At 46.7% G+C, this 20225-nt stretch overlaps 1 protein-coding gene across 1 annotated transcript in view; it reads left to right on the top strand.

Annotated features, from left to right (window-relative positions):
• LOC126536779 (uncharacterized) overlaps window positions 1–20225 on the top strand; it is a 79809-nt gene that overhangs the window by 26679 nt on the left and 32905 nt on the right. The window contains exons 11-15 of the mRNA XM_055074161.2: window positions 4026–4127; window positions 5604–5783; window positions 6317–6499; window positions 15467–15718; window positions 17388–17606. Coding sequence (XP_054930136.2) covers window positions 4026–4127; window positions 5604–5783; window positions 6317–6499; window positions 15467–15718; window positions 17388–17606 — 936 coding nt within the window. The remainder of the gene's footprint in view (window positions 1–4025; window positions 4128–5603; window positions 5784–6316; window positions 6500–15466; window positions 15719–17387; window positions 17607–20225) is intronic.

The following is a 20225-nucleotide window of genomic DNA, read 5'->3' as shown; positions in this document are numbered from 1 at the left end:
TCATGAAACTCCTTCTAAACCTCGAAGCCCTTCTATGGCAGTAGCATGCCACTGAAACATGAGAAATTAAGCAACATGAAAAAGGAAACATTCTCTCAAAACTATAGTCAAGAACTATCAGCATCAAGCTAAAGTTATTTGTACATGTGCCAGTTGATGGTGGCTACGAATCATCAATTTGCTTTCTTTTTTCTTTTCTTTTCCTTTCTTCTTTTTTTTGTGTGGCTTTGGTATAGCAATCATCGCACCACTCGTTCGTAACGCGAAACAAGGGAAGCTCTCAATGATTGTTTAAGACTGCCTTGTGGCAGCAACACAACTTTTTGACTCAAGGGCCTCTCAAATATGCTCGTGTGACTCGGGTATCAGTTCCGGTTCAATTCTGGAGGAAAAAAATGTAATGCTTCAAACCGGTTTGAACCATTTTATATGTTTGTTTGCATAATCTAAGTATGACTAACAACAAAATAGCATAAGTTTACAGCAGAACCTCGTTCATACATTATTTTAAAAAATGCGAGAAGAAAACGTACAAATTACGAATACCTATGATCCAAAGTCACTAAAAAATTTGATGGACTCCACTTTAGTTGACATTTACGTAATGCGAAGCATTGTGCGAATTGTTGCAGCACAAGATGTTGATGCGCGCTGGGCCTGAGCAGCCAAAGACAAGCATTGTCGTTCTTGTGGCTTCAGCAAGCTTTTGTTTGCACTCCTCGAATTTGGCCTTTGTCAGAAGCTTCTTCAAGCGAGGAATTTTGGTGGGAAGTTTTGACATGCCCACATGGTGCAAATCATTGCAACACGAGTCGCCGATGCATGTCCAGTTGGTAAGGCCTCAGTGACCCAAGAGGCACATTTAAAAAATTTTTTATTGCACAGTGTTTTAAGATGGCGACTGAAAACAGAAACGAAATCCAGCTGGTGGGTGACACCAGAATACAATGCCTATGATCCTACCAGAGCGAAACATGACTCTCACTGCACGCTGTGTGCAGCAGAGAATGGCAGGGCGTTTGGGTTATTGCCTATTAAAAGTGTTCAGTAGTCTTCCAGCAGCACTATGCTTCACACGCTGTGAAACAGATAGGTGAAGATGCTTATTGCGATAGGGTTGGTGGCGATATCTGTCAATTCGGCATGCGGTGACCTGGGAGGAGATTGGATGGTACTTGAATCAGGAACAGTGCGCATTGGCATTTTCATGTGAGATGGGTGGGCGAGTATCGCAGGGAGGCTGCTGCGGTGGGCGGCTACTGTTCATGATCGCGTGCACCTCGCGTCTTTTTTTGTTTACACGGGATCCAGCAGCCAGAAAACGTAGCGTGCGGTTGCAGTTTGGCGATGTACTGAACGTTGGTGCTGAAACATCACATTTTCTGGCAACAGATGAACCAGTAAAAAAGAAACATAACTGTATTGAGCCATTTCTTGTGTTCTCGGTTGTGAACATTGGCACTGGAAAATCGCATGTAACGAGATAGTATCAATGAGGTTCTACTGTATATTGCACAAAGCTCGAATGTGCTCCTCATTTGCACAGGAAAATTCAAGAAAAGGTATGCATGCAGTCCTTCAGACTGTAAGCAGTTACAAAAAACACACAACAAACAAAAAAACTGGCATTGTGCAAGCACATCTCATAAGCAAATCATCAGAAGCAATACATCATTTCTGTCACACCTACATTAGTTTACATAAGAGTGTGGTCAAAAGTGACTACCCATTTAGGAAGAACCTCTTTATTTCGGCAATTATATATAGGTCTCCCGTCATTGGAGAACTATTTGATGGTCACCAATTTCAAATGCTCACAAGTGAATTACTAACATGCCTGCCTCCCAATGTGACACATTGAAAACTATGTTAATGGTGATGCTACTTACAGTTGCGGCTTGTTACCCTGGGAAAAAACTGAGGTATGCGGCTCTGCTGTGGCTACTGCTGCCCACCGGTAGTGACATGCTGGCAAAAATAAAGGAAGAGTGCCTTATCTATAAAAACACTTTTCATTTGGCATGAACCCAAAAATTGATTATTATCTAATCAGTCACACAATAGTAGATTACATGCTGCATGGCTTGCCACCAGAGGCCTATTATAGTGGGCTATCATCAATATAACTCAGCCATGGCAGGTGCCTTACAGTAAAGCTTCATTAATTTGACCCTTGCTAACCAGAAATGCAGGTAACCAGAAAAGCTAATTATCCTGTCATCAGACTCTTGGAGGTATATTGCTGTGCTACAGTTAATTATGGCAAGCTAGTTAGTTCTGACAACAGTTAATTCTGATGCATTTGTGTCGAGTGGTATTTCCCTTCTTTTTTTATGACTCTGCTATAAAGTGACATGGAAACACACAGGCCAGTGTGAAAAAGCTGTGGCAAAGCGATTGCAGCTTGTGCTATTTGTATGAAAAACCTGCCATGCTCATGCATGATTTGCACAATCAGGCAAGATTTTTACACTCAAAACAAACAGTGCATATTGCACTTAATGGAGTCAGTTTCTTTTTCTAAACTTTTCTGACTATGTAAATAGATTTGTGTTAATAATAGATTGTGTGTGAATAAATATGGCAAGCACCACAGCCAGTGAAGCATTTTCTTCTCCTCTACTCTCTTTTAAGTTAATATGTTGGAAATCAGAAGCATTACAAAAGGTAGCCAACTTGTGCCTCAGTTTAGGGTAATTTCAAACATTAGGATTGTGAGAAAGACAATCGTATCATTTCCGGTCAGTAATGCAAGAGTTTTAAGTAGTTGCATTATTTATTATTTGAAGTGACAAGCAAAGAAAGAAACAAACAAACAAACAAACAAACAAAACAGGCGAAATGCAGTTTAAGATCTTATAAACTTAGTGATTCAAAGCTTTCTCCTTCATCTTACCTTCAACTCCCCCCCCCCCCCCCCCTCCTCCTCATGCAATTTCCACCAAAAGCCACATTTATTCTAGTCAGCCTGCATGCTGCCTTTCCACAATACATACTTCCATAGGTCGGCACACTCACTCATGAGTGCACTCACTCACACTCATTTCAAAGGCGTGAGTGTGAGTATGAGTGAGTGCATATGAGTGTGAGTGCATGTGAGTGTGAGTGGAGGTGAGTGTTAGTGCAAGTGAGTGCCAGTATGTGTGAGTGGAGGTGAGTGCGAGTGAGTGCCAGCGAGTGTGAGCGGAGGTGGGTGTGAGTGTGAGTTAAGTGCCAGTGAATGTGAGTGGAGGTGAGTGCGACTGAGTACCAGTGAGGGTGAGTGGAGGTGAGTGTGAGTGAGTGCCAGTGGGAGTGAGTGGAGGTGAGTGTGAATGAGTGCCAGTGAATGTGAGTGGAGGTGAGTGCAAATGTGAGTGAGTGCTTGTGAGTGTGAGTGGAGGTGAGTGTGAACGTGAGTGAGTGTGAGGCCTGCAATAATTATGGTCAGTGAGTGTGAGTGAGTATTCTCCCACACTGCCGACCTATGTATACTTCTGACTGTATCATTGTCCTAGTTCAAAACATTCTTCAGAATGTTCTGATTTCACATAAGGCTTGAACTGAGCCACTGAAACTTTTGACCAAGTGAATGGAGGCATGGTTAAGCCTAGTAAGAGCCACCGAAAGATTGGTGGCACAAAGAAAGGGAAAAAATTTTATATTTTGCTCAGTGTGTATGAAGGTGTTCCAGACACGTTACTCTGTGACTTGTTCTGTGACTTGTTCCTAAGAACCACGGCCATTAAGGCAAGACATAGCAGAAAGGTAAAAAGAAAGAGCTTGGTGGTACTTGCCACCATTTCGCCTGAAGGGCCATGCTTATATAACATCTTTCCATCAACCACCGTATGCTAGTCATGTTGGTTTTACAGCCAGTAAACCTAGATGATGAATGGCAACTAACATGTTTGCAGAAATATAAAAAGTATGTGTACCTATGGGGTGCCACTGTTACGGGTACCACTGTTGATATAATGGTTAATACAAAACACATCCTGGGGTGTTGATAGTTAAACATACTATTTTGTTATTAATTGCTGCAGGAGCTGTCAGCTGCGGTTGCTGAAAGCCTTGGCACAGCCTCTGAGGCAATGGCCACAGAGCCTGTCGATGCATATGCAACTGAAAGCACGGAGGTTCAAGAGGTAAGTAAGCTGCTTGTCACGTAGTCAAGTCATGCCTCTGTGCTATCTCAGTGTTGGGGTAAACAAACAAGAGATTGGAGTGAAGAGATGGAAATTGTTTGTTGTTCACTTTTTGTTTAAAGCCTGCAGAAGCTGATTGCATGGAAAGTATTGCCTGCTGCTTTAATTGCCTACCAGCATGACATTGAAGTTATGATGGCATCCTGCAGCGTAACATAGTAAATATAAAAATTATGCACTTTAATATTTGTATAATTTAATATGCTGCTTAATTACTCTGTTTTCTGATGTGCTGGCATTTCATTCATTATTATCCATTCTTATTTTTATGCCTATGCCCCTTGTGTTATTCTTATTTCTATAATGGATGGTGCACGCTGCTGAGGCTACGTGTGCAGCTTTTTTGCTACTGTCATACATCCTTTCGTTTTTCCTGCTTTTAAATTGGAAGGCACCCTAATGCAGTTAGTGGACTGCTTCCAGATGCAGTGAGACTGATGGCGTAAGAAATCCGAATTTAAACTAGTGTCCATACCGATACAGGGCTTCACACTTTTACAGTGCGTGCCAGGCGTTACTGGCTGTCACCAGTAGCAAAATGACAATCGCAAGGAGATGAAGATCTACAAGTTGACAGAATAACCCCATTGGTCATCGTGTCTACAGATGTACAGTTGATGTCAAAAGGTTACAGACCGTGCGATTAGAGAAGACATGGAATTTCCAAGCAGCCTGTGACCGCAGCCAGCAAGAAACACATGTGCAACACTATGTTGTTCGCATGCTCTCGTACAAGCTGGAAATTCGAACACTTGGCTGCGTGCCCAGGCTGCAGAAATATTCAAATTTTTCTCGGATCCACAGTCCATAAAGTTTTGGTGCTGACTGTACATGCCTAGATAAGGCTTTGAGATCACAAGCACTAACAAAAGCAATGATGTTTAAGATGTATTCATAAGACGTATGTTATAAGCTATTTCTAATTAGACCTGTGCTGAAAAAAATTGGCAAATATATATGAGGTGTTTCAGAAAAGTTCCAGAAATTGAACACATGGCAACATCCTGGAGGCACAAGGATGTTGCCATGTGTTCAGCTCTGTTCTTCTTTGTTGTTTCTGACAGCAGTGATTTAAAACAGGCAAATTTATCAGATGGCTGCATATGTCAGACATAGTGCATGTGAAATAATCAGTTTTGACCCTGTACCTGATATTTATGAGTTTTGGTTTAGTGTGTACATGGATGCAGAAACTCCTGGAAAATTTTCAATTTTAAGGTGTTCATTGCTGTCATTTGGCCCTAATGATGATGAAAATGCAAGAAATGTGTTGAAACTGAATTTTTAATGGGTGAAATTTACTAACATTAGAAGAGGGCAAAAGGACCTTGATGTGAAGCAGTTGATGTGAGACGGTTCATGTACAGACAACATGTATGAGTCAGTGAGAAGAACCATTATGTGCACTGCTTGCAGGAAGGGGGCCAGGTGGTGGAAAAGTTCTACAGAAGTGTGGAGCAGGTGCGACTTGACCGGCCCAAGAGGCCAGGTCGTTTCTCGTGCGACCTGTGCGGCAAGGGCTTCAATCAGACGCTGTATCTGTTTCGCCACATCCGCAAACACACTGGCGAGTTCACCTGCCACCGGTGCAATAGAGTAGGTCACGTGTGTGTGTGTTTGTTTGTTTTTAATGATAATAATTGCAATATTTATTGTTCAATTTACAAGTAAACAAAACGCCCTACAGAGGCCACAAATCCTCCCCCAGATTCTGCTTTCTGGCACGGAGTTACAAGGTTGTATCCTCTGCAATTCTGCACTAAATTTCAGCACCTATAATTTCCTGTAATTTTTTTTGAGGATAAACAAAGGGAAAATGGAATCCCAAGTGTCCCTAGAACTTGACCTTTTCCTCTTAATGCAAGAAATTTATGCAGATCAGTTAAGACAGTTGCTGAACGAGAGCATCTCTGCATTTTACATTTATTTAAATAAGGAAATTGGAGTTGGCCCCAGGCTAAAGCTTTGTCTTAAGTGGTATTTACTATTGCTGAAGGAACATAAGTCACTGTGAAAACATCAAATTTCATGTTGTTTCACTACATTAAGAAAGGCATATGTTTATGCTTAAAGAGACTACGCAAACCACAACTGAATGTCAAACATTGTGTTTCCTTCTCGTTTTCTAGGTGTTTGCACGCAAAGAGAACCTGCAGAACCATGCCTGTTCCGGGCGATCGATGGACCGGTCAGAGTTGCCATGTACTGTGTGTGGCAAGACTTTTGGCACAGACCGACTGCTGCGCCGGCACATGGCAAAGCACACGGGGCAGCACATGTGCCCTGACTGTGGCAAGAGCTACACTACCAGGGTGCGTGTGGAGCAGTGAGATCGTGGGGGAGGATGTGTTCTTCTAATCCAGTCATCTCATGTGGATACGGTAGAATAAGTGCGATTACATTTCACTGGATTAGCCAGTTAATGGTATTTATCAGCTCAACACTGGTGGCGGCCTGGTGTGATGCTAAAAAACCCCTTGCACAATGTTCATTGCCACTGTGGTGTCCGTGAACTTGTGATGACTAGAGCAAGAACATCACAAAATAACAAGAACTGCAGTTTTGTCCAAAGTGTGAGGCAGTGACAACAATACATAGTTTTGCACATCTGTACTCTTTCCTTGTCTTGCCACCAACTGAAGTAATATATATAACAATCTTGCTGAAGCTGCAGGGCTAGTAATTTTCTAATTTTCTTATCAAGAGCATTATTATGTGTAGTATGGTACTAGCTTTCAAACGAAATAATAATAATAATAATAATAATAATAATAATAATAATAATAATAATAATAGCTATGTTCTGTGCTACTTCAGAGAATGCAATCTTTCTTCCTGATGGTGTGTTTCAGTTCGTGCTGCTACCTCTGCCCGAATTCTTTGACTTCAGCAACGGTGCGATGATAATTTTTGGGTACCTACAGCAAAGCTATGGTGACACCACGAGCACAGAAGGAATGTCTGCGTAAGGGCTATTGTTGTAGAAGGAGCGGATGCAAGAAAGACCAAGAAGCGATATAATGAGAAATCAATGGCTGAATGTGTCAAGCAAGCACTGGGGAGACTTACAACGGAGCATCTAGAAATAGATTTACAATAGAGCATTCAGAAATTGCGCAGTTGCATATAAATGAGATGTTTGCTTGTCATTTAGTCACTACCGTAGATGACTTGAGATACAGTAGAACCTTGTTCGTATGTTCTGGAAAAACACGCTAGAAGAACACGCTAACTGGGAAAACATACAATCCGAAGTCACTAAAACATTTGAAACACTCAACTGTAGTTGACATCTACGTAAGGCAAAGCATTGTGATCGTTGTGAGATGAGATAACCTGTGCTGAACTGGTGGGGCCCGAGTGACCAGAGATGCACACTCATTTCTTTTACTTAGCCGAGCTTACATTCGTCCTCGTATTCGGCCTGGGTCAGCAGCTTCATCGGACAGGGCACAGATGGTCGGAAGCTTTGATGTGCTCACTCTGCATGAATTGTTGTGACACGAGATGCCAATGTGTATTGAACTGGTAGCACCCAAGTGGGCTGAGATGTGCTTTGTCATATTTATATTTCGCAGTGTTTTAAGACAGCGATGGGAAACCGAAATGAAATTGAACTGGTGGGCAATGCCAGAGCGAAACATGACATTCACTTCACACCCTATGTAGCAGGGAATGGTGGCATGTTTGGGTTACCGCCCATTAAAAGCATGCAATGCACTTCCAAAGGCATTATGCTTTCTTTGATGCAGATAGATGATGATGCTTATCGCAATATGGTTGGTGGTAATAACTGTGAATTCAGTGTGCGCTGACCCACAAGGAGGTTTGCTGGTCCCGTAATAGAAAACTGAGTGAGTTTTGGCATGGCATGAGTAGGTGAGTACTGTAGGGAAGCTGCTGTGGCAGGCAGCTACTGCTCCCGATCATGCGCACCTCAAGCGTTTTCTTGTTTACATGGGATCTAGCAGCCGGAAAACGTATCAATAGATTGGAGTTGGTGGTGTGCTGAATGTTAGTGCTGAAAAATCATGTTTTCTGGGAACGTATTGGTTAATAAAAAAACATAGCTGTATTGAGTCATTTTTTGTGCTTTCGATCGTGAATGTTGGTGCTGGGAAATTGTGCCAAGCGGTATTGTATCAACCAGGTTCTACTGAACATGTGTCAGCTTATTGTTTTTCACATTACGGTTGCACTTCCGTTAGCTCAATCTCATTTGACTAAAAGTCTTCATTTTGCATGGCAGGCTCTTCAAAGTTATTGGTTTTCCCTTTTTTCCATGGCTACAACATTTGCGAGGTGAAAAGCTCAATCACACATCCATGTGTCATTAGAGAATTTTAGTGCGTCCGGTATTCCGGCAAGTGCGGGCAGTTTGCCGGATGAGCGGGGGCGTAAACAGGAGCGGCCAGATTGGTGGCGCCAGCTGGTGGTGTAAAGCTCAACCACATAAACACAACGCCAATTACTATATTCTGCTTAGCTGCTAGTGTAAATTTTTGACAGCGGCGTAATCGTGTTTACAATTTTGCCACTACCGAAAATTTGCACCAGCAGTGAAGCAGTATATTGTCACGTGGTCGTGACGTTGAATAACACAGTAGCAGTACTGTGAACGACAAAACTAACTTTTATTGGGCGAACCTGTGCCCACAAAACAGGCTACACTTATAGCACGATGATAGCGGCGAACACGTTCGGCGATCGTCGAAAATCTGCCCAGCGGGTCAAGCGCGTCGGCTTTTATACAGCAGTCGTCGAATGTTCCAGACTAATCGCTGGGACCCGCGCGTATTCCACAATGTTCTACGCCATTCGCGTCAGGCGATGAAATCAGATAACATAAGGTTCGGCGACAACAGACAGCCGGGTAGAATCATCGATAACTTTCCAGAAACGTCGGATACATGCAGGCGCGTCCGTCGCTGTGCGATTACAGTTGTTAAGCGGCGAAACGTGGTCGCCCGATAAAGATAAGTACACGTGTCATTACCCCCCTCTTAAAAAGCATCGCCCCGATGCTGCTAACAAACGAAAGTAACAAAGAAAAGCACTCGTAGCAAAGAAAACAACAAACTAAGGAAGTTCATCAGCGTCCGTAAAATGGTTTAAGGCGCACCACGTGGACCACTTCAGATCGTGCGCGGCGCCGCTGTGAGTGCGAAATGCCGTCTGGCACGAGCTCATAGTCTAGTGCGCCAATACGTCGGATGACCTTGTAGGGTCCGAAATAGCGTCGCAGCAGCTTCTCACTGAGTCCTCGCCGGCGTATCGGGGTCCATACCCAAACACGGTCGCCGGGCTGGTACTCCACGAAGCGTCGTCGGAGGTTGTAGTGTCGGCTGTCGGTACGCTGCTGGGTCTTGATCCGTAGGCGGGCGAGCTGTCGGGCTTCTTCGGCGCGCTGGAGATAGGTAGCGACGTCAAGATTCTCCTCGTCAGTGACGTGCGGCAGCATGGCGTCGAGCGTCGTCGTCGGGTTCCTGCCGTAAACCAACTTGAATGGCGTGATCTGTGTTGTTTCTTGCACCGCCGTGTTGTAGGCGAAGGTGACATACGGCAGGACCGCGTCCCACGTCTTGTGCTCGACGTCGACGTACATCGCTAGCATGTCGGCGAGGGTCTTATTCAGCCGCTCCGTAAGACCATTCGTCTGCGGATGGTAGGCCGTTGTCCTCCTGTGCCTTGTCTGACTGTAGTTCAGAATGGCTTGAGTGAGCTCCGCTGTAAAGGCCGTTCCTCTGTCGGTGATGAGGACTTCTGGAGCACCATGTCGCAACAGGATGTTCTCGACGAAAAATTTAGCCACTTCGGCTGCGCTGCCTTTCGGTAGAGCTTTAGTTTCAGCGAAGCGGGTGAGATAGTCCGTCGCCACGACAATCCACCTATTTCCGGAAGCTGATGTCGGAAACGGTCCCAACAAGTCCATCCCGATCTGCTGAAAAGGTCGGTAAAAAGGCTGGATCGGCTGTAGTAATCCCGCTGGTCTTGTCGGTGGTGTCTTGCGTCGCTGACAGTCGCGGCATGTCTTGACGTAACGGGCGACATCGGTGGTTAGGCGTGGCCAGTAATACCTTTCTTGTATCCTCGATAGCGTCCGGGAGAAACCGAGGTGCCCAGCGGTCGGATCGTCATGTAGGGCGTGCAGTACTTCTGGACGTAGCGCCGACGGAACAACAAGAAGGTGGTTGGCGCGGACTGGTGAGAAGTTCTTCTTCACGAGTAGGTTGTTTTGAAGCGTGAACGAAGATAATCCACGCTTAAATGCCCTTGGGACAACGTCGGTGTGCCCTTCCAAATACTCGATTAGGGCTTTTAGCTCCGAGTCTCCTCGTTGCTGTTCGGCGAAGTCTTCCGCGCTTATTATTCCAAGGAAGGCGTCGTCATCCTCGTCATCTTGCAGCGGCGGGTCAATGGGGGCGCGGGATAGGCAATCGGCATCTGAGTGTTTTCGTCCGGACTTGTAGGTTACAGTGATGTCGTATTCTTGTAGCCTAAGGCTCCACCGTGCCAGCCGTCCTGAGGGGTCTTTTAGGTTAGCTAGCCAACACAACGCGTGATGATCGCTGACCACCTTGAATGGCCTGCCATATAGGTAAGGGCGAAATTTCGCTGTGGCCCAAACGATGGCGAGGCATTCCTTTTCGGTTGTAGAATAATTGCCTTCTGCTTTTGACAATGATCGGCTAGCGTAAGCTATCACGTGTTCATGTCCATCTTTTCTCTGGACTAGGACGGCACCGAGGCCTAGGCTACTGGCGTCAGTGTGTATTTCGGTATCGGCGTGCTCGTCGAAGTGCGCAAGTACGGGCGGCGACTGCATGCGTCGTTTGAGTTCTTGAAATGCGTCGCCCTGTGGCGTTTCCCACTTGAACTCGACGTCACATTTAGTTAGCTGTGTCAGCGGCTCAGCGATGCGTGAAAAGTTCTTGACAAATCGCCTGTAGTAGGCACACATGCCAAGAAATCTACGCACTGCCTTCTTGTCGGTGGGCTGCGGGAACTTTGCAATGGCAGCTGTTTTCTGCGGGTCGGGGCGTACTCCGGATTTGCTGATGACGTGGCCTAGGAATAGAAGCTCATCGTAAGCGAAGCGGCACTTTTCTGGCTTCAGAGTGAGCCCTGATGACTTGATGGCCTCTAGTACTGTGGCAAGCCGCCTAAGGTGATCGTCAAAATTTTCGGCGAATACAACGACGTCATCCAAGTAAACGAGACAGGTCTGCCACTTCAATCCTGCTAAAACCGTGTCCATCACGCGCTGGAACGTTGCAGGCGCCGAGCACAGTCCAAATGGCATAACCTTGAACTCGTAGAGGCCGTCTGGGGTGATGAAGGCGGTCTTTTCACGATCTCTTTCGTCGACTTCTATTTGCCAATAGCCAGACTTGAGGTCCATCGAGGAGAAGTATTTAGCGTTGCAGAGCCGATCCAATGCGTCGTCTATCCGTGGGAGAGGGTATACGTCCTTCTTCGTGATCTTGTTCAGACGACGATAATCGACGCAGAAACGAAGGGTTCCGTCCTTTTTCTTCACCAGCACAACAGGAGATGCCCACGGGCTTTTCGACGGCTGGATGATGTCGTCGCGCAGCATTTCGTGGACTTGTTCTCTTATAGCTTCACGTTCTCGCGGCGAAACTCGGTAAGGGCTCTGGCGAAGTGGTCGAGCGTACTCCTCGGTGATTATGCGATGCTTGGCGACTGGTGTTTGTCGAATCCTCGATGACGTCGAAAAGCAGCCTTTGTATCGCCGGAGCAGACTTCTGAGCTGCTGTTGCTTAATCACGGGGAGACTTGGATTAATGTCGTAGTCTGGTTCGGCAACCATGGTCGTCGGGGTAGATGCGGCGGAATCCGAGAGGACAAACGCATTGCTGTTTTCCAGAATTTCCTCGATGTATGCGATCGTCGTGCCCTTGTTGATGTGCTTGTACTCCTGGCTGAAGTTTGTCAGCAACACTTTCGTGTTTCCTCCGTGCAGTCGAGCGATCCCTCTTGCGACGCAAATTTCACGGTCTAGCAGTAGACGTTGGTCGCCTTCGATGACACCTTCTAAGTCAGCGGGTGTTTCGGTGCCGACCGAAATAACAATGCTGGAGCGAGGCGGGATGCTCACCTGATCTTCGAGCACACTCAAGGCGTGGTGACTACGAGGGTTCTCCGACGGTATCGCATGGTCTTCCGACAGAGTTATTGACTTCGACTTCAGGTCGATGATTGCGCCGTGTTGGTTGAGGAAGTCCATGCCGAGAATGACGTCTCGTGAACACTGTTGGAGGATAACGAAGGTGACAGGGTAAGTCCGGTCGTGAATGGTAATTCTTGCCGTGCACATTCCAGTCGGCGTTATGAGGTGTCCTCCGGCGGTACGAATTTGAGGGCCTTCCCACGTAGTCTTAACTTTCTTCAACTGGGCGGCGATGTGTCCACTCATGACGGAGTAATCAGCCCCTGTGTCGACTAAGGCGGTGACTGCGTGGCCGTCGAGAAGCACGTCGAGGTCGGTGGCTCTTTGTCTTGCATTAAAGTTCGGTCTTGGCGTCGGATCACGACTGCGTCGCGTTGACTTGTGGCTGGTATGTGACGTCGTCAGGTCGTCTTTCGTCGTCGCATTCTTTCCTTCCAGACTTCGTCGGGACGGCGGCGTGTCGTTATGTCGTCGAGGTAGTTTCTTCGGCGTCTTCGTCGGCGGCGGAGGATCTTCGACAGTTCGACGGACAGCAACCGCACCTCCATCGGTTGCTGCTTTTAGTTTTCCGGATATGGGCTCGCTGACCGGCCCCGAGCTGGGCCAGTGTATGGTCGGCGCTGCGGCGACAGGTAGCGGCCTGGTGATGGTGAACGCGACGGTCGTCGAGAACTCCACTGAGTAGCCGCGAGGTAGTCAGCGATATCGCGAGGGCGTTCACCTTGCTGCGGGCGCGGAGCGTTGACGGCGAAACCTCGCAGTCCCATTTCCCGGTATGGACATCGTCGGTAGACGTGACCCGCTTCCCCGCAGTGGTAGCAGAGCGGGCGGTGGTCAGGAGCGCGCCAAACGTCGGTCTTCCTCGGGTAGCTCCGCTGGGCGACGGGTGGGCGCGCTGTCGGCGGCGGCGGCGTTGGTCGACGGAATTGCGGCGTTACAGGGCCCTGGCGCGGTCGCTGAGGAGGGCCTTGACAGCGTACGACGGCGGCGTAGGTCATCGCTTCGGGTTGGGTTGCGGTAATTGAGGTTGCACCTCCGGAACTCCGAGCGACCGCTGAACCTCATCTTTGACGATGTCAGCGATCGAGGCCACTTGAGGCTGCGACGACGGGAAGATCTTCTGAAGCTCCTCTCGTACGACTGCCCTGATAGCCTCGCGCAGGTCTTCGGAGGCCAGTGATTGAACTCCGGCATAGTTTGTAGCGTTGGTGCGGCGGTCGAATTGCCGGTTTCGCATCTCGAGTGTCTTCTCGATGCTAGTGGCCTCGCGAAGAAACTCGTCGACAGTCTTCGGTGGGTTTCGTACCATACCGGCGAAAAGTTCCTCCTTAACACCACGCATTAGTAGCCGGACTTTCTTTTCCTCGGACATTTCCGGGTCGGCGTGGCGGAATAGGCGGCTCATTTCTTCTGTAAAAATCGCGGTGGTCTCGTTGGGCAGCTGCACTCGGGTTTCCAGTAGTGCTTGGGCTCGTTCTCGGCGTACGACGCTTGTGAATGTCTGCAGGAAGCCACTTCGGAAAAGGTCCCAGGTCGTTAACGTGGCTTCTCTGTTCTCGAACCACGTCCTGGCAGCGTCTTCCAATGCGAAGAAGACATGTCGCAGTTTGTCGTCGCTGTTCCAGCTGTTAAATGCAGCGACCCTCTCGTACGTCTCGAGCCAGGTTTCCGGGTCCTCGAATGTTGAACTGCGGAACGTGGGGGGCTCCCTGGGCTGCTGCAGCACGACGGGGGATGCTGGGGCTGCCATTGGGGAGGACTTGGCGGCAATCTTCCTGCACGTCTCATGTAGGAGTCCGTGCTCTGGGGGCAGTCCTTGCAGCCGGCGGCTAGCTCGCTGGTCTTGGGCGACGTTGGTTTTGTCCTCGGGCTTCGGGCTTGGATCGCGGCTTTGCGGGGGCGTTCGGTACATGAACGCACAAGCACCTCCACCAGATGTCACGTGGTCGTGACGTTGAATAACACAGTAGCAGTACTGTGAACGACAAAACTAACTTTTATTGGGCGAACCTGTGCCCACAAAACAGGCTACACTTATAGCACGATGATAGCGGCGAACACGCTCGGCGATCGTCGAAAATCTGCCCAGCGGGTCAAGCGCGTCGGCTTTTATACAGCAGTCGTCGAATGTTCCAGACTAATCGCTGGGACCCGCGCGTATTCCACAATGTTCTACGCCATTCGCGTCAGGCGATGAAATCAGATAACATAAGGTTCGGCGACAACAGACAGCCGGGTAGAATCATCGATAACTTTCCAGAAACGTCGGATACATGCAGGCGCGTCCGTCGCTGTGCGATTACAGTTGTTAAGCGGCGAAACGTGGTCGCCCGATAAAGATAAGTACACGTGTCAATATAGTGGGTTACTGCAATTTTAGCTCTGTGTTTGTCTAGTTGAACTCTATGCCACTAGGTGGCTGCACTGCTCCGGCTGCTCACATTTACGCCCCCGCACATCTGGCAATCCGCCCAAACCGCCCCCGTTTGCCGGAATAGCGGACACTATAAAAGTCTCTATCCACATGTTTAACGTGATACATGGATGGCCTGGTAATCTTTGCAATAATGTTCCCAGAGTTGAGGTTAGTATACTGTATTAAGGAACACCTTGGCATTGATGCCCGCACGACCTCACTGCAATTTTGCTAAGGCAAAAAGTATGTTGTGTTAACAGGCTGGCTGCTTTGCTAACTAGGACTATGGTATCCTTTCGGTGACTTGTACCTAGGTAAAGATTAACACAACAAGTAGTAGGAACGGTACATTATTAGTGCAAACTACCAACTGACTTCATGGTGAGAAAACGTGAAATTGAGCATTATGCAGTGCACATGTCCATGCCCGGCCTGGTCCACTTGAAAGCCTAATATTTTCAGTAGTATGTGTGCCGTTGCCTCAAAATCTTGATTGATCAGGGCTATTGTCAAGGTGCTCATGCATGCATCTTTTTCTCATTGTGTGGAAGACGTCTCATTTTTTCCTAGTGCACTTACCTCTTCATTTATTGAGTGTGCTTTGTTAGTCTCTACATAAGTGCAAGTCACCAGCTCACATTGTTAAACTGTGACACCTGTTGTGTGCAGGAGATTCTGTCAAACCACGCTTGCCCGCAGCGGCCTAAAGTGGAGAGGTTCAGCTGTGGTGTGTGTGGCAAGGCATTCACACGGCATGGCTACCTGCTGAAGCACCTGCCTGTGCACACGGGACAACACGCGTGCCCCGTGTGTGGCAAGTGGTTGCGCTCGCTTGACTCGCTCGCCAACCACATGCGCCTCTGCACCCAAGTACAAGAAATACAGCTGCATGGGCAGGCAGCCTGCTCACACTGCCAGAAGGTACCATGTGCACTTAACTATTACAACTCAGTTTATCATCAGTACAAATACATGTGCAGTCATTTTAGAAAGTATGCTGGCCATTTACGGTTCGATTGCATGTTATCAAGTGGTGCTAGCATCGGAACGCTTGGTCCATCTCACGTCATAGCTGTGTAACTGTGACACCGGCTCCCACCATTGCACTTGTATCGTACGAGTGAGCTGAATGCCAGCAAATGAGAGTCATGCAGGGAAGATGAACATCAGAGGACGCTTGACTCTCTCATGTCCCGTGACGTTCCTCTACCTTTCTGCATACATGACTACAGCTCTTGTTGAGTTACATGATGAGGCTTCTATGGCACCCTCAGCACTCAAAAGCTATTGAAGACTGCCCCTCACCATCTGAAGATGTATAATGTTGTGAACATGGTACGAGGCTCTCCACTGCTTCGAACATTCTCAAAACACAGACCACAATCAGATTGGGGCTCGTAGGCTACTGACAAAGAATCTACATACTTAGACATGCACAGACAGCCACACATGGTGCTCATGCATTCATAGACATGAGAGTCAAGCGTCCTCTGATGTTCATCTTCCCTGCACGACTGTCATTTCCTGGAATTCAGCTCACTTGTATGGCACACCCTCTATGTAATGAGGAGGGAAGATAACCGATGGTCATTAAGGATAACGGACTGGATTCCAAGGGAAGGGAAGTGTAGCAGTGGGCGGCAGAAAGTTAGGTGGGCGGATGAGATTAAGAAGTTTGCAGGGACAACATGGCCACAATTAGTACATGACCGGAGTAGTTGGAGAAGTATGGGAGAGGCCTTTGCGCTGCAGTGGGCGTAACCAGGCTGATGATGATGATGATGACTGTTATGGAAAAGCAAAATATGATCAGGTTAGGGCTCACTAGAACGTATTGTTTCATTTCTGCTTTGTAAAATGCCAGGCCATTAGCTAGGCAAACATCTCCAGCTTGTTATTAAAGTCAGCATCTCTCATTTCTGCTTTCACCACTTCTTGTGATGTCAGCCTACACCATCCTTAGGGACTAATGCTATCGTATCTTGGAGTTATTACTTGTAAGAGGTATTATGCTTTGTACTGCGAGGTAACAGAACAGACAGCTGGGCTAATTGGTTTACTTGCATCTTGAAACTGTAAAAGTACACAAAGACAAGAACTAAGAGAGAAGACAGGATGAAGCGCCTCGTCCTATCTTCTCTCTTTGTTCTCATCTTTGTGCACTTTTAGAATTTCAAGTACTGTGTGGAGACTGCGGTGTTGCCAATTAGCGGCAGTTACATGGATAGTCTATAGATGACAAGTTGAGAATGCGTCGTTGATCTTAACAGTACATTCCTGTATGTGCTTCATTTGCCTCCACGGTAGCACAGGCACCACAAAAAGTAAACAGAGCATAGTGTTCCACTTCATTTACATTTATACACAATGTTGCAAAACTTGAGAATGGCCAAATGCTCACTTGTAACTGCATGCATGGTAGAGTATATGAAACTTTGCCTCCTAGTTTCCACTAACTTACACAGGAATTCAGTTGAATTACAGCATTGTGTCTCTTTAATTTTCTGTGCTGCCTGAAGATAGGTGTACATTTATGAAGCTTGAGTAAACACCACAGCTCTGTGGTTGTGTGGCTTGTCCCTCTATGCAGGTGTTCACCAATGCAGCTGAATTTCGACGACACCAGTATGAGCACACACATGTACACCAGTGCGAAGTGTGCGGCGGTCGCTTCCGCAACCCCACACTGCTTGCAGCACATGTGTGCCAAGGGAAGCCAGTGGAGTGTGAGGCCTGTGGTGAAGTCTTTCAATCTGTTGCCGCCCGTGACCAGCATCAGGCTGCTACGCATGGAGAGCCACAGTTCAAGGTCTCAGTCTTGTTTGTGTGTGTGTGTGTGGAAAACATTCGGAGCATAAACACAGAAGCTTTTAGCAGTTGTGGCGAGCCAACACGAAATACAGTTAAACCTTGATACACAAACTTCATTACAATGAATTTCAATACAAACTTTGAACTTCGATAACAAAATTCTCAATATAACGAAGTATTTAACTTTTCATAACTTCTTGTCCATAGATCACCATGTATTTAAACCTCAATATAACGAATTGTGTTTGTACATGAATTCAATATAACAAAATTTCAGTAGTGCCGCGAAGAAATAATGAGACAATAAATTAAAACTTCTGTAGATGCAGATGGTCACATGGTTGAATTACAAGTGGCTGCTTGCAAACACATCTCTCAAAACACATGCTGTGCGACCAAGATCGACCCCTGAAGCGGAGCAGCGTCATGTTCCGTATAAAGTCCAAGTGCGATAAGATCCTATCGCACCCCACATGCTGTATACTATGGGTGCGAGTGAAAGCTTGTGAGAGTGAGCCAAGAAGGATGGTGGCTTGATGAGCGCAGTCCTCCAGTGTGAGCAGCCTTAAACCGGGAAGGGGGGGGGGGGTGCGTGAGCACGCACTCGCCATTTTTATTGTCTTCGTTATATCGAGTTCAGCAAAATTTTTTTACAACATGCCTTACTTATATCGAGGTTTAACTGTATAAGAAGTCAGTAGAATTGCCAGTTTGCGTTGTTATACCGAAATTTCGTTACATTGAAATTCAACCTTTTGTGCAAGTACGTACAGTCACCGAACAATTTTTCTTACACAGAAGGGGCTGCAAAAATTTCAAGATTATTATGCAATTGAAAAAGCAAATATGAGTGAGGAAAAAAAATCATTTGGTTGAATTTGAAAGTAAGCAATGAAATATACGATTTCATGCCTTGTCGACGATATCTTCACATGGGCAGCATGAAGCAAAGCCAGCCTTCCTTTCACATTAACTCCTCCCCCTTGGCTGATAGTGTCACCCGCAGTGGGAAGACTATCATGAAAAGTGCCAGCATTAGGGATCAAATGCTTTGTCTGCCTCTTGCTTCAACAAATTTCCAAAACTCAAGATTACACAACTGCCAGGACTAAACGCGTGGGAGAACAGTGCCACGCCATCTCAGCTTGACCAGTTTTTGCACATGAAGCAGGTTACGTCTAAATCAAGGTACACAGGCTGCTTATGCGCTCAGCTATGCTGATAGAGCCATGCAGAGCCATGACTGCACCATAAAAAAAGACGCGCGCCAACCTGCCCCCCCCCCCCCCCCTCCATACACACTCCTTCTCCCCTACCCTACAGTGAGCTCTCACCTCCTCCCCTTCCCCCTTGCTTATGCAGGAAGACTATGCTCATCCTTCTTGGCTCATGTTCCCACGGTTTCACTCACACCTGAAGCAGACAGCGGGCAGGGGGGGATAAGATCTCACTACACTTGGACTTTATATGGAACATGATGCTGCTCCTCTTCAGTAGTGGCTCTCCACTTCGCAATTTAAGATGTTCGTTAGCAAGCAGCCGCATGTAATTCAACCATTTGACCATCTGCATTCGAGGAAGCCTCCACTTATTGTCTCGGTATTTCTTTGTGGCAGCAGAGAAATTTCGTTATATTGAAATTGTTTAAAACTCACTTCATTATATTTAGGTTCAAAATACATGCCCTGCTATGGACAAGAAAAGCAGGTATTATGCAACGCTTTAGGAAAATTATAACTAATTCAAACATACAAATGATGCCGTATAAGCATCTTATGCAATCAACTTCCGTTAATTTGACTCTGATGCGATGAACAAAATTGATCTAATTATCCGGTGGGTCAAATTATACAAGATGCAGAAAAAATTCCATAGCACACCGCTGATTCATTGTGCGCCAAATTTGATTTGATTTGATTTAATGATTCATCCATGTGTCCAAAGTAGAAAACTCATGTATAAATGACATAAAAACTCCCAAACAAAGTACAGATCTAATGCACATCTGATTTCTTTAGCAAGAAAAATGTGCTAGTGTCTTATATGTGTTATACCATCAGCGTCAAATGAAACGTGAACAGCGGAGCAAGTGGCCCAAGCATAACTGAAGGTATAGTGCGTGCCGTTCAGTCATCACCATTGACAAGCATGCACATCCCGTTTGGTCACACTACGTGATCCCCCTATAGTGAGATATTTTCGCTACTGTTCTGGTTCTTATGTTTGGAAGAGAAAATAAAAGAAAATGGAAGAGAAAATATTGCAGTTTATGGTGAGTATTGTCACACAGTTCGCCAAAACTATAAGTGCCCTCGGTGTCAAATGAAACACGAACAGCGGTGAGCGTGGCGCAGTTTGCACCGTCATAGTTAGAGTTTGCCGCTTGTCTGCCAAATTCATTATTTCGGTCAGCAAACTTGCGCAGTGCGGCCAAACCGGATGTGCACGCCTATAAATGGTGATGACTAGACGGCGCACACTATACCTTCACTTGTGCTTGGGTCACACGCTCCGCTGTTCACATTTCATTTGATGCTAATAATACAATGGTGGTCGGGTTTCTTAAAGTCGACTTCGCCGCAGAACATGTGTGTCATGCGGTAAAGCATACAAACAC

This window comes from Dermacentor andersoni, chromosome 4 (assembly GCF_023375885.2).
Source record: "Dermacentor andersoni chromosome 4, qqDerAnde1_hic_scaffold, whole genome shotgun sequence".
In the NCBI taxonomy this organism is placed as follows: domain Eukaryota; kingdom Metazoa; phylum Arthropoda; class Arachnida; order Ixodida; family Ixodidae; genus Dermacentor; species Dermacentor andersoni.
This window is presented reverse-complemented; position numbering and strand designations above follow the sequence as displayed.